The sequence below is a fragment of the Sceloporus occidentalis genome, unplaced genomic scaffold, assembly GCF_023333645.1.
Source record: "Sceloporus occidentalis isolate IW3139 unplaced genomic scaffold, rSceOcc1.0.p SCAF_5, whole genome shotgun sequence".
In the NCBI taxonomy this organism is placed as follows: domain Eukaryota; kingdom Metazoa; phylum Chordata; class Lepidosauria; order Squamata; family Phrynosomatidae; genus Sceloporus; species Sceloporus occidentalis.
In genome coordinates, this window is record NW_028316985.1 from 89,908,518 (window position 1) to 89,922,746 (window position 14,229).

At 40.5% G+C, this 14,229-nt stretch overlaps 1 protein-coding gene across 4 annotated transcripts in view; it reads left to right on the forward strand.

Moving 5' to 3' along the window:
* The first annotated feature begins 273 nt into the window (after positions 1-273).
* LOC149312481 (O-phosphoseryl-tRNA(Sec) selenium transferase-like) overlaps positions 274-14,229 on the forward strand; it is a 31,804-nt gene continuing 17,848 nt past the window's right edge. Inside the window, exons 1-5 of one of the 4 annotated variants that reach the window (XM_089524714.1) lie at positions 274-422; positions 2,516-2,670; positions 6,446-6,564; positions 6,684-6,842; positions 10,705-10,858. In XM_089524714.1, coding sequence (XP_089380840.1) covers positions 309-422; positions 2,516-2,670; positions 6,446-6,564; positions 6,684-6,842; positions 10,705-10,858 — 701 coding nt within the window. In that variant the 5' untranslated portion in view covers positions 274-308. The other 3 variants (XM_089524717.1, XM_089524718.1, XM_089524719.1) reach the window with 3 other exon arrangements.

Consider the following 14,229-nt stretch of genomic DNA (forward strand, 5'->3'; position numbering starts at 1 on the left):
GAAGGCAGAGTTTTCCCTAGAAGCCAAGCTATCTTGGCCCTATCATGGGGAGACATGACTGAGTGGAAAAGGCAGCAGAAAAGGCCCATAGGAATTAGGAAAAGAAGAGGGAGGATGATGGACTCAATTTGGCCTCCCATCCTGCAGGGGGCGCTGCCGCCGCCGCTGCTGCAATCGCGTCTCTATGGCAATTTAGCCCCGCCCCGAAGGCGGAGCGGCGCGTGCAGCTGTGTCTTTGGAACGACTGCGCATGCGCGCCACGCTCGGCCAAGGCTCTCAGTCCCTTACTCCTCGCTTTGTTTCCCGCCATGAACGCGGAGAACTTCCAGGCCAGCGAGAGGCTGGTGAACGCGGCCTACGTGCGGCAAGGCTCCCAGGGGCGCCGGGCCCACGAGCTCCGCCTCCGCGCTCTGCTGGAGCAGGTAAGGCAAGGCAAGGCAAAGGCTGCCAGGGGTGGGAGGAGCATCGCCGCAGAAGCCCCGCCCCCGAACCCTAAGCCCCGCCCCCTGGAGTGCCATGTTCTTCCTCGAAGCCTCTGCATGAGGAGGAGGAGGAGGAGGAGGAGGGCAAAAAGACCCGGATGATTGTGCTGTTCCTTTGCTTCCCTGCCCTCCCTCTTTCCTTGGCCCTTTTATTATTATTACAACAACCCTGTGAGGAAGCTCAGCCTGAGAGAGAGGAATGTAACCCATGTTGACACTGCTTTAACTGCCATAGCTCTATGCTGTGGCATTCTGGGAAATGCAGTTGGTTGTGGGCCACCAGAGCTGTCTAAAAAGAGATGGCTAAAAATCTCACAAAGCTAAATTTCCCAGAATTCCACAGCCTTGAGGCATGGCAGGTCTCAAACTGGGTTATTTCTGCAGTGCGGACGCAACCAAGGACTGCTTTTGAATCTGAAAGTCTAGGTTAGTCCAAGGATCCATCCGCGCTGTAGAACTAATCTGCTTTGACACCACTTTTAACTGCCATGAGTTAAGGCTATGGAATTCTGGGAAGGTTAGTTGCTTGTGGCAACCAACTACCCTTCCCAGAATTCCACGGCCTTGAGCCATAGCAGGTCTCAAACGGGATTATTTCTGCGGTACGGACGCTACCAAGGACTGCTTTTGGACCTGGAGTTTTATCAGTCCAAGGATTCATCTGCACTGTAGAACTAATCCAGTTTGACACCACTTTTAACTCCCACGGCTCAAGGCTATGGAATTCTGGTAAAGGTAGTTGCTTGTGGCAACCAACTACCCTTCCCAGAATTCCATAGTTTTGAGGAGTGGCAGTTAAAGCAGTGTCAAACCGGATTAATTCTGAGTACATACTTCTGATATCTAAACTGTTAACATGGGATCTGAAGTGAGCCATTGCACCAGTTTAGTAAAGCATGTAGTGTACATCAAGACTAATTCATGTACGTAATGCATCCTTTCCAACATACCTGTATGTTTCCATTGTGTTCTGCATGTACCTTTTGCTCCATGGTGTTAACATTGCATCACACTGAGAAGCTACATGGCATAGGAAAATATTGCGATGAAAGCACCATTACCCCACGAATATCCCAGGCAAATCAAGCAATAGCAATAAAGGTTTTCGCACAACATTGTGATCAAAAAGCGATTAAGTGCCATTATCCCAGGAATAACCAGGCAATAAACAGCATCAAATCATTCATGGGAAATCATGTGAATGATTTGTTGCTGTTTATTGCCTGGTTATTACTCAGGATAATGGCTCTTTTATCACGCTGTGTGTAAAAATGTTAATAGTGTTTTGATTACAATTGCTAGATTTTCACGGGATAATACCATTGAAACTAACAATTTTCCCTATGTGATAAAGTACAGTGTTCTGTTGTATTCAATTCCATGGACTGAAGCCTTCCTCTGAAGATGTTTGTATCTTTATCATTATGGACACGCAATAGCTATTGTCATTTTTGTTGTGTGCCTTCAAGTCATTTCCGACCTGTGGCAACCCTAAAGCCATATCATGGGGTTTCTGGGTCTGAGAGCGTGTGACTTGACCAAGGTCATCCATTGGGTTTCCAAATCTGAGCAGAGAATCGAACCCTGATCCAGAGTCAGTCCAGCTCTCAGTCAGATTGACAGTCATGGCTAACTTTAGCAGGATTGGGATCCAAAAACCATGATAACTGAGCATTCTGCAAGTGTGGCTGTCTTGAAAAAACAACAAGATTTCAGCAACACTGTAGATGGGTGAATATTCATCCAGATAGCTTCAGCTTTTGAGATACACTCCAGACTGTTGTTACAGGATATTAATGCTTTAATTTATGGAGTAACATCTCCATATTGTTGCTTGGCTTACATAATTCAGGGCTGAGGGATCTGTCCCTTCAGTTGCTGTTGGACTTCATTTCCATCATTCCTGAGCTATTGGCTGAAGCTGGTGGGAACCGAAGTCCAACAACATGATCTCCCACACTTAATCTAAACAAACAACGGCATCTAAATGTACATACTTCAGCTGTCTTTTATTTCTTTGTACTCTTTCGAAGGGAAAATGTCCAGAAGATGGATGGGATGAGAGCACTGTTGAACTTTTTCTTCATGAACTAGCAATTATGGATAGCAATAATTTCCTGGGCAATTGCGGTGTTGGTGAAAGGGAAGGAAGAGTTGTATCAGGACTAGTCGCCCGCCGACATTACAGGTAAATGCTGGTTTTTGGGAATGCTTGATAGATCTCATAAATATATATAAATATACTTTGAATATTTTAAAAACAAACAGCGCAATGAACTTAACAAGTGTCACTTGAAACGGAAGATTGGCACTTTTAGTTTATTGTCCATCCCTAACATTTGTATCCTACTAAATACATTTTTAAAATGAGAGTGTACTGGATGCTTCCCTGTAGTTGTGTGCCTCCAAGTCATTTCTGACTTATGGTAACCCTAAGGCAAATCTATCTTGGCATTTTCTTGGCAAGTTCCTTTAGAGGGGGTTTGCCATTGCCATCTTCTGAGGCTGGAAGAGTGTGACTTGCCCATGGTCACCCACTGGGTTTCATGGCTCAGCGACGATTTGAACCCTGGTCTCCAGAGTCGTAGCCCAGCACTCAAACCACTACGCCACTGTTACTTTATCACAAAATATGTGTGGTTGTATCTTGCCTTGTACTCGCAGTTTGTGGACTGGAGGTGGAATTGCATTATGTTAAAAGATATATATCCATTTGCAAAGCTTTGAAAAATGCTCCTTTACAAAAATTTCTCTGACATTTTTTAAATTTTCTGATATTTTTCCTTGAATAAAGGGAAGATTGCAATTAAGAAAGTTATATTTGTTCCAGCATTGCAGATATGTGTATGGTGTTCTTCACCTTGTGTGCTTTGCTTGATAAGCGATCATCATTTCTTAGTGATCTGTAGCTGTGGCTCCAATCTCAAGCAGGTCCTTCTTTCCCCTTCACAGTTGATAACTGCTGCTAGAGCCAGAATTGCTCACATCTTAGGGTAATAATTGTGTCCTTGGATAAGAGCTATCGCACAGTTGCCAAAATGAGAGATTATGAACTCATATAGCTAATTGGCTGATGCTACATTCTGCAGGTGAGCAGATCATTTGTGTAATACTGTGTACTTCTTAGAACAAATTGTGGGGCACTTGTGGCCTTCCAGGGGCCCCTTCACATTACACAGTATGAGCATTATGGTTCCTCTACAACTACCATGGTTCCGTCTGAAGGCATTCTAGAATTTGTATTGGTGTATTTGTGTTGTGTATTGGTTTGCACATTGGGGTACAACTCTAGAGACAAGGGTTTAAATCCTGGCTTGGCCATATAAACCCACTAGGAGACCTTGGGCAAGTCAATCTCACTCTGCCTCAGGGAATGGCATTGGCAATGACAAATCCCATCTGATGAAACTTGCCAAGAAAACCCCATGCCTTAGGTTCGCCATAACTCAGAAATGACTTGGAGGCACACAACAACAACAACAACAACACAGTTTGGGGAAGGATATTTAGGAATATTTAGACTTCTCATCCAGAAAGCTCTAGTGCTGCATCAAAGTACAAACCCCCAAATTCAGTAGGATGCTGCCGTATTAGTCAAAAATGGAATCATGGTCCTACAGTAGTGTAGTGTGGAAAGAGCCCAGATCATGTTGCTTGTCAGTTCTTCAGCAGGTTTAGCCAACATAGCCATGGGTTAGGCATGCTAGGAATTGTAGTTCTGCAGCAGCTGGGGAGAGAGAGATTCCCCGTCCATGTCTTCAAACCTATGAAATGTTTATTAGTTTGACAAAAATCTTAAAATGGTTTCCTTGCTGCCATGTTAACAAATATTAGTGTAGTGAAATTGAATTTGTGGGTGAAGAAACAAATGATGTATTCTTCTTTTCCACTTCAGCTTAATTAGTTTTACAGTGGAACACTAATCAGAATTTTGCCTCTCCCTTCCATATATTAAAGCAAAAACGTAGGGAACATCAGTTACATGCAGAGATATTGAATTATAGGAGTTGCATTTTTAAGTGACCCTTATGACAGATTAATTGCTGCTAAGATGAACAAAAGCCCATTAAAATTGATTTTATTCAAATGAAGCAGAGCTTAGACTTAACTTTTAATAGCCTGAAGTCCTAGGTCATCTGGCCTTTGATTGGTCTCCTTTATAATTTAGAGATGCCATAAACAATACATTTTAATATATATGTTTATTTTGCTGCTTTGAACAGTATGTAATTTCTGTTCCCGCTGTCATGTCAGCAGAGTATTCCTAACTGTGAAATAGATTAACACAAATTCACCCAATTTTTTCTTTGACTTAGAAGTCAGCCATTGTCTGTAGTCATCCTGCTGTCCTTCACGTTTCCTGTGTTAGAAGGAGGATTTAGGGGAGGAGTGTAATCACTCCCCCTTCATGTGGGGCTTTGCAGAACTCAAAAGAAATGTGGATGCTTACCCTGCATCTGTCTTGGAATACTTGAAATTAAATAAAACTGTTTCACGTACTAGAAATTAAATAAGACAACCACTCCTCAATGCCTCCAGTTCTTGTGGCATGCACAGAAGACGTGGCGAAGGTCTTGTTTCACCTTGTACATTTTGTAAAATGTGAGAAATGATAGCTGGGACTTGCAATGATTGGGAAACATTGTGGTCCCTAACTCTGTTTGGCACTACAACAGCTAATGATATTCTCAGCATGGTGCCTGTTAATACCAAACAGAGAACACCTTGTAGCTCCAAATATTTGTCAGGTTTTAGTGGTTCTGGAAATTCAGGGACTCATTCTGCATCTTTCAGTATGAACTAGCAGAAGTTCCATGTCTCTCACTATCCTCTTTCTGCTCTCTCCACATATTACTTACATATTGCTCTTATGCTCTGCTTCTATGCATCAAATTATTTTAGTTTTTTAACGGATTCACTTAGTTCTGACATGGGACTGAGGAGTCACCACTACACAACAGTGATTGAGTCTCCATACCATGGCTCTTGGCTGGATTTGACTTAATATGTCACACAAGTTCAGTGGGGTTGGCAGAATTAACTGAGTACTTTTTGACAGTAAAAGTCATGATTTTGGCCTTCATAAAGTCATAGTCCAGAACAGTATATGGTCAGGATAGTCCATAGAGAGAGAAAGCCACTGTCAAATGATATGACTTTCTCTCAATCAGCTAATAGCAATCAGCATAATATTTCTTTCTTCCCAACAAACAAGTCCCCTAACCCTTCAAAGCAGATATTGGGGATGGGCTTGTGGGGATGGGGGTGACACCTTAAGGGAGAAGAGGAATCGCCCCCTTCAAGTTCCATCATTGATATAATCATGGATTCATGGAGTTGGAAGAGACCACAAGACCATCCAGTTGAATCCTCTGCCATGCAAGAATAACTAACTAAGGGGCTGTGCAGACTGCCCCAAGCGGTGGCTTGCAGCTGCCTTCAATTGCGCCGGATCGAGTCCATAGCAACCGCATGCCACAACCCCGATCTGACCTTTCCAGGGCGCAAAAAGGAGCTGCAAAAACTAGCTCCTTTTTGCTCCCTGAAAAGGGTGTGATAACCGTGGTGCCGTGGCTTTAAGGCTCTCCTTTGGTGCTGCATCATGTGGATGCAGTGCCAGAGGAGCGCCGTGATGCCACGCACCACCTGGAGTGGCACGCAGCATCATGCCACCCTGGGGGTGGAGTGGGGGTGTGCGTCATGTGGACGCCACATGCCAACTCTGCCCCTAGGCAGGCCTTTATGGCCGGTGTGCACAGCCCCTAAAGCACTTTTAAAAGATGCCCATCGAACCTCTGTTCAAAGACCTCCGTTGGCTGGATCCACACTACAGAAATAATCCAGTTCAACACCACTTTAATTGCCTTCTGAGGCAAGTCATAGCTTAAAAAAATACTGGCTACAAACCATAGCTTTTTATAAACATTAATTTTTAAATCCCCAACTTTCCTTTTTATTTCCAGATTGATCCATGGGATTGGAAGGTCAGGCGATATTTCTGCTGTCCAACCTAAAGCTGCAGGCTCCAGTCTCTTGAACAAACTTACTAATTCACTTGTCTTGGATATTCTAAAACTTGCTGGTAAGTGTAGGAGCCAGGTGTGTGTTGTTGTGTTTTGTTTTATTTTCGTTATTTTAACAAATGCCCACTAGAATTGAAAAGTCATTGGTGTTCACATCTAATTTTCCTTTCACTTGCAGGTGTCAAGACAGCAAATAGCTGTTTTGTGGTCCCCATGGCAACTGGCATGAGTCTAACATTATGTTTTTTAACCCTGCGGCATAAGAGACCACAAGCAAAATACATTATTTGGCCTCGTATAGACCAGAAGTCTTGTTTCAAGTCAATGGTCACTGCAGGTAAAGAACTTTTGCTGTGATGGGTAGTAGTGGCCTTTTGACCTATGTAGCTGTTTTGAAATATTTGTTTTGTAAGAGTGCTGTTTTACAAGCAGATAGCTAGCCAGATCGTGAAATAAATACAGTTTACTAGAGGCCTGAAACGAATCATTTTATTATAAATATCAGGCTGATGTGGAAGATTGTATTTTATGCATACTTGAACAGATAAGGTGAGAGGATGCAGCCTTGCCTACCCCCTTTGCAAAGTGGGAACAATTCTGTTTCTCCATATTCTGTTCTGACAGTAGCCTCTTGTCCTAAGTACAGATTTCTCATCAGGACTATCAGATGTGGTGACACTCCCAAGTCTTTAAGGTCATTCCATAGCTTTTCACGATTTATGCAGTTGAAGGCTTTGCTGCAGTCTATAAAACACATGGTGATTTTATTTCCATCATACTTACAGTGTTATGCCTCTCTTCAGTCTGTGCCTTTGTCCTTGCATGAACTTAGCTTACTGCTTCTCCCATGTGCTTCATAATGGGCTTTTCCTATTTCTCATTCTGGTCCTTCTGTCTATCTGTTTACTCAGTTGCTTTCTCCTTTTTGGGGGTAGAGGTCACTCACAAGCAGCAGGCATATTTGACCTAATTAGATATGATTTTATTAAAATATTGATTTATCATAATGCTGATAATGCAGTTAATTTTGGAAAGCTACATGTATATTCCAATCTTTGACTAGTTTTGATAAAGGTGAAGATCACGGATAGTTCTTTTAGGCTTTGGGTATGACTATGGCTCTACTAACATCCCAGTTCTGCTCTTTGACATTTCCCAATGAGCTCATTACCCTATTTTATCGATTTGACAGCATTTTAATGTCCTCCTCCCTACTCTAAAGTTATTTGAAGTATGGCTCATACATAAAATAGGCTGGTATTTTGTTGCTACCCTTTACTTCACTCGCCATTGGGGTAAGCCCCCTGAAAACCACTCTGAAATTGAATTGAACCCTCATGCTGAAAGAGATTTCACCTTCCTAGTGGCCAGGGAAATGATGACTCCCCTTTCCCCAAATGGTTGGGATTTTCAACTGTAGTACAATCTGGCTGGATAATTGAAGAGTTCATTGCCTCATTTATATTCTCATGGGCAATCATCTTTAATACACCAGACATTCGCCAAACAATCTTTAAACATCTTGATTGGATTTGGACTGGGTAAATGGATGTAAGGGAGGAAGGAAAACTGTTGGCTCAGAAAACTTGCATATCTTATATAAGACCACGTCCTGACCGTTATTGTTTTCTGTGTTAGCTTTAAAAATGAATACATATACTCTGTTTTGAGTAGCAAGCCCAAAGCCATAAATCATATGCAAACACACAAACTTTCTGCCCAAGTGATGGAGTTGGAACCTACTGACAGTGCTTTTTTAAGCTGATGTTGTCTACATTCTAATTCTGTCAAAGCTAGTGCTGAAATTCTTGTTGATCATTTTTAATCAATATGTTAAAACTAGCCTGAGTCATTGTTCATAATACAAGACTTTGGGCTGGAACAGAAGGCCTATAATTACATGCTGCATACTCTAATGATGCCCTGAAGATGCTTGGAAGTTGGGCGGCTCCCCAGACATGGACAGCTTCAAGATGCTCCAGTGTGTGATGTTTATATGGTGCACGTCGCCGGAGCAACTTCCAACCAGCTTCAAGCTGCAATGGGGTGGGAAAAGCTGGCTTTTTGCTGGCTGAAAAGGGGAGCAGATCTTTGCCGGCCCTTTTTCAGCTGGCTTCAAGATGATTGGGGCCACAACATGTGTTTGCTGTGGTGCTAATCCATCTTCAGCCGCCCCTTTAGGGCCGTCTGTTTCCCACTTTAGCTGCTTTGGCACATTCTGCACATTCTGTTTTGGACTGTACATTGGGGAAAAACTGTTTTGCCCAATGTTAGAACAAAAAAAATAGTTGTAAGAAAGTAAAAAGAAGAACTAGCACTTTGTTGCAGCTGGCTATTACAGGTAAGATTGTGTTTTCAGTTGGATCATGGTCTGCTGATGATTCAGCTTTTGAGTTCAACAGAAGTCTGTAGGTAACACAGAACTTGAAATGTAATTCTAAAGCTTGCGTATTGTGTGACCGTGTTCAATTTTGCATACTTCTTTCTGGACCTAATAGTCACAGTCGGCTCTCCATCTCCACAGATTCAACCCCAAACGCAAACCTTGTTTTTGCAATTTTGTTATGCCATCATATATAATGAGACTTGAGCATCCGTGGATTTTGTTATCCACAGGGGGGCCTGGAACCAAATCCTATCAGATACAGAGGACCCACTCTGCAATTTTATGTGTGTGTGTATTAATAATAATTTTTTATTTATATTTCCCACCTCTCCCTTGACAACAAAACATTTTTAAATTCAGCCACAATTGTAGGATTAAACATCAGATTTCCTTTATGCAGAATGCAGGAGGATTATTTGATCATTGTCTCACAATCACTTAAGTGAATGTATTTCATGTAGATTTTCTCAGGATGAAAAGAATTGCTTATAATTCAAAACCAAAATGGAAATTTAGCTTCTGAATGTGGAAAAGAGAAAAGAGACTATCTGGGAACTGCCTGAAATGGATTGATCTCTCGCTAGGTCTTAGTTCTGATCCAAAATAGATCCAGATATGGGGAAATCTCTGGAAATCCAAATTCTGAATCCCCATCACCAAATCAACACACACTTCACTGGTAATAATAAGTTCTGCAAACCAGAGCATCAAACAAAACATTGGCTTTCCACCTGTGGTTGTATAGCATGATATGCAGATTAGGCCTTTGATTTGTTAGGTTTAGGGTGCACAGTTTTGGCTGCATCTCCAATGCAGAATTAATGCAATTTGACACTGCTTTAATTGCCATGGGTCAGTGCCATGGATTTCTGGGGTTTGTAGTTTTGTGAGCTGTTTAGCCTTCTCTGTCAGAGAGCTCCAATGCCACATCCCAGGATTCCATAAGATGGAGCCATGATAATTAAAGCAGTGCCAAACTGCATTAATTCTTTAGTGTGGCAGCAGCTCTAGTCTGCCGTGTGCATGCAAACAAACAAGTTGAAAATGGTCCCTCCGCTCTTTGGAGAATGGTGAGAGAATTTTTGCCTCGCTCATCTGTTTGTCAAGATCAGAAATTAATTTGGCCTAAAATAGGTTTAGGGAAATATAATAAAATTCTCCCATAACATTTAGAGGCTGTGAGGAATCTTTTAAACAAAATATTAGCTAAAAAAATTAATTGAGGTGTCAGGTAAATGGGAAGGTGCTCAAAGACTGCACAAATGTGTCCACTTCTTATAGGATTTTTTGTTTTATTTGTACATTTATTAATTGGGGTTGATAGTTTAATGCTCTGTTTTTAAAAGGTTTTTGAAAAAAATTATCATCACTTTTTTGTTAGAAGATATTCTAACACCAGTGGTTTTTTTTTTTTCACCTAGAGAAGGTTTTGATAAAACTTTTAAAATTTCTTTTGTTCAGTATTATTGTTTAAGTCTTTTGGTTGAATTCTATATCATATTATTTCTACTTCTTGCACCACAAGTGTGCAAGATGGATAGAGGGAACAGTGAGATCCACCACTAAAATCTTTATATCTTTTTCCTCCTCATTCAGTTTTCCATGAAGATTTTATATCATGTAGACTACAGTGTATACCAACGTGTTTATTGGTGTCCATTCTGATTAATGTTAAGTTTGAAAGACGACTGATGTTATAAAACAAGAAAATCAAATCACACAAAACCAAAGAAAGGGATACAGTTTGAAGCCTTAATTGCAGTAGAATCCTTGGTGATGTCCACTCATATGTTGTTTTTGTTGGCTGGACTAGGTTTTGAGCCTGTGGTGATAGAAAATGTATTAGAAGGTGATGAGCTGCGTACAGACCTCAAGGCAGTGGAAGCTAAAATCCAGGAACTTGAGGCTGATAGTATTCTCTGTGTTCATTCTACCACTTCATGTTTTGCTCCAAGGGTACCTGACAGGTAAATAAATCCATGTGTAAATGTTTGGTAGTGGTAATCTGTTCTGTTTGTGGGAGGATAGTACTGAAGCTGTTGGCAGTGATTGGCTAAGCTTCCGTAATACAGAGAGTTGGGGCAAGTAGAACAGAGTCATTGGGTAAATTGCTTAAATGCCAAAGTGGAATGCTGTGGATAGACTTATGACAGGAACGTGTAGAAAAGCAAGGGTTGATAGAAGAGAAGTGAGGAGCAAGCTAAGGAAAGGATCAAGATCAGGAGGAGCTAGGAAAGAAAATATTTGAAAAGGAAAGAATCCAAAGCACTGTGAAGCACCAAGATGTTTTAGATGGAAATGAAAATGGGAATACAGATAGCAGAAACTTGAGGTCCATGAAAACTGGGAGCCTGCAGGATTGAAATCGTATATTTGAATGTTCTCCCACATCAAGATAAAGCCTCCTTCTGGTAGAAAACTGTCATTTCACAGATAAGGCTCTAGTCTAGTTTTCTCCCTGCCATGCTGCCTCCATATTTAGGGAAATTTTTATGTTGGACCATTCAACCAGAGTTTCAATCTAACATTGCACTAGCAGATAACAGCTAATAGAACAAGACTTCCTTGCAGATTTCCATACCACCTGAAAACACCCAGAGAAGCTACTGTCCTCCAGAGTAGGTTCTGAGGAAGGGTCTAGAGAGGAGAAGAAATCACCTTCTTCTTGCTGTGCTTGGTTTGTATTCAGGGAGATTTCATATGCCAGACTCTTCTGCTAGAGGTTTAAATTCCAGATTTGAGGAAAGAGATTCCAGTTTTATCAATGGAACCACACTTTTACTTTGTAAACAATATAAGAGGAGTATTGCTCAGATGAACAAATAAGTTGCATAAATGAAAACGTACTTGGTTTACATTAATGATCCCGCAATAACCAGTTTGGAGGAAGGTAGTTCTTGCAAATTGCCCTTCTGGAGCCTAGGATTCTGCTATTGGAATTATTAGTTGATAAGCAGCTTCCTTTATACATGTTTTTCTGCTATCTCTTGATGATGATGATGATGATGATGATGATGTTTTATTTATTTGTCATCTTTCCCATAGGATCAAGGTAGCCCACAACATCAGATAAAACGCAATATACAGTTAAAATACATCCTGTTAATTCCCTCCCCCCAACCTTACCACACTAAAATATTATTAAACAATCAACAATTAAAACTAAACATTTATATTAAAAATAAGAGGGAAGGGGATGGGCAGTTTGGGTGTTCTTTATGATGGTCTGCATCCATGGAAGACTGGGTGGATCATTCAGGGATATTATTTATTCTGTTCATTTGGTAAGCCTATAAGAAATGCTACTTATCCATTCTATTATCACGATTGCTCCACTCTTGACTATGATTGTTGGCTATTTGATGAATTGTTATTTTAGAGAACTAATTGGAATGTTGGTTAATTCAGTATTAGTGTTTTATTGATTGTATTTTGTATTATTGTATCACTTTATTAATGTAATCCCGCCTCAATCCGTGGGAGAGGCAGGAAATATAAATAAACTTATTATTATTATTATTATTATTATTTTTATTCTGTTCTGAGCAATTAAAATCAAAGTATTTAAAGATCTTTTTCGTTCAGTAAAAAAAAACCCAAAAAACTTTGTTCTATGAACTTTATATCTGTAGCTAGCAGCAAGATTTGTACAGAACAATAATCAAACTCACTTAATGGAATACTCTAGATAGGAGGACTTCACCTCTGCTCCTCTGGACAAGGTCAAATCATATTACAGTTTTGTGCTTAAGTCATTTGAACTTGTGAATGGGAGGCAAAGCAATGACTTGAAAACTAATAAACTGTGATTACAATTACACAGTGATAGGAACCTTTCTCTTCCAAATTGGATTGTCTTTCAAGTAGTGGTGAAATGATGTCTGATATATACTAGAAATAATGTATTTAATGCATGCAAATATTTGACTGTCTCTGTATTCATGTAATAAGAAGCAAAGGAAGCGGTTTTACAAGTTTAATGATATCTGTTAGCATATTTCTGCACTTTCCTATTCTCACATTATAGGAATGGTCAAAATCCTTTACAACCATGTTATAGTCCCCCTTTCCTTCTCATTTTAGCACTGACTTCATGTTTAGATTTTTGACCTATCTTTATTCTTCCTTTTCCCACTTTCATGTCCATATTACATTTCTTTGCACAGGGCATTCACTGTGTGGCCAAACTTTGGCTCTAAATTTCTATCCAGATGGGACAATAATTTTGGAGAACCTTGTGGTTTATTGGGAGCTTGGAAAAGATGCATTTTCCAGTGAGAAGATCAGTAGAAATGAACAGGCTGCCCTAGGGAAAAGGCTAGCTACCATTATCCTTCTTCCATAAAATATAGGAATAAAATAATAATGAGTTTGGTGTAGAATATTACACAGTGGGACTCAGGAGGCCCGATCAGCAGTGTTTGTCAGACTGTACTACAGCTCCCAAAAAGCCCTTAATCAGTGGCCATCTTGCTTGGGGATGCTGGGAGTTAGGGTAATGTATAATAACGTCCGTAGTTTTCTTAAGTTTTGGCCAACAGCATATGCAGTTGTATTCCCCAGAATCCTGTGTAACACAGACTCCATAGCAGATGAGCTCTGGAATGGGAAGATTGAAAATACTGACACAAGAGAAGGATCACCACCTTCCCAAGGATTTAAATCTATGATTCATCTGATTTTTGCTCCCACACTTGGTGAAAATTGAATGCCTTGATCTGGCACAAGGTCTTACTAAAGTAAAAGCGCCACTGGATACTACCAAGAGAGCCTCTATAAGCCACCCTTGGAGCACTGAAGCACTGCAATGTGACCTCTAGAGCTAATTCTGTCTCCAGTTTTGCTACTGCTTAGGAGTTCTAGTGTTCCTCTGGAGGGCTTTGCATTTAGAAATATAGTCTCATAAAAGTTAAACTTCTGAGTAAAGACTTTTTGCCCTCTTTTCACTTTAAATTAGTTCAGCTAGTATAAATTGAATTTTAAATATATTATTGATTTATTGATTTGATATACATTTGTACAGGTATGTGGTGGAAAGGTATAAAGCAGGACTAATAATTCTGTCTTTGTGCCATGAACATTGCCTAAACTGAGTTGGAAAATTTACTAACTTGAATCACAGCTGTGAAAATAAAAATGACCTGATCTCAGGCTATTCCAATATGCCTTTCATTTCTCTGCTGCTGCCTTTTCCCTCCAGTACGTTGTTGTGCTCTATCTTATTCCTGAAACTATGAATTGAAAATATTCAATGGCATTTGAAGGGCCCTTTTTTATTAAAGGGCTGCTGTCAGCCCCTGAAGGTCACACATTTATCTTTCCAACAAGATTACCCCCA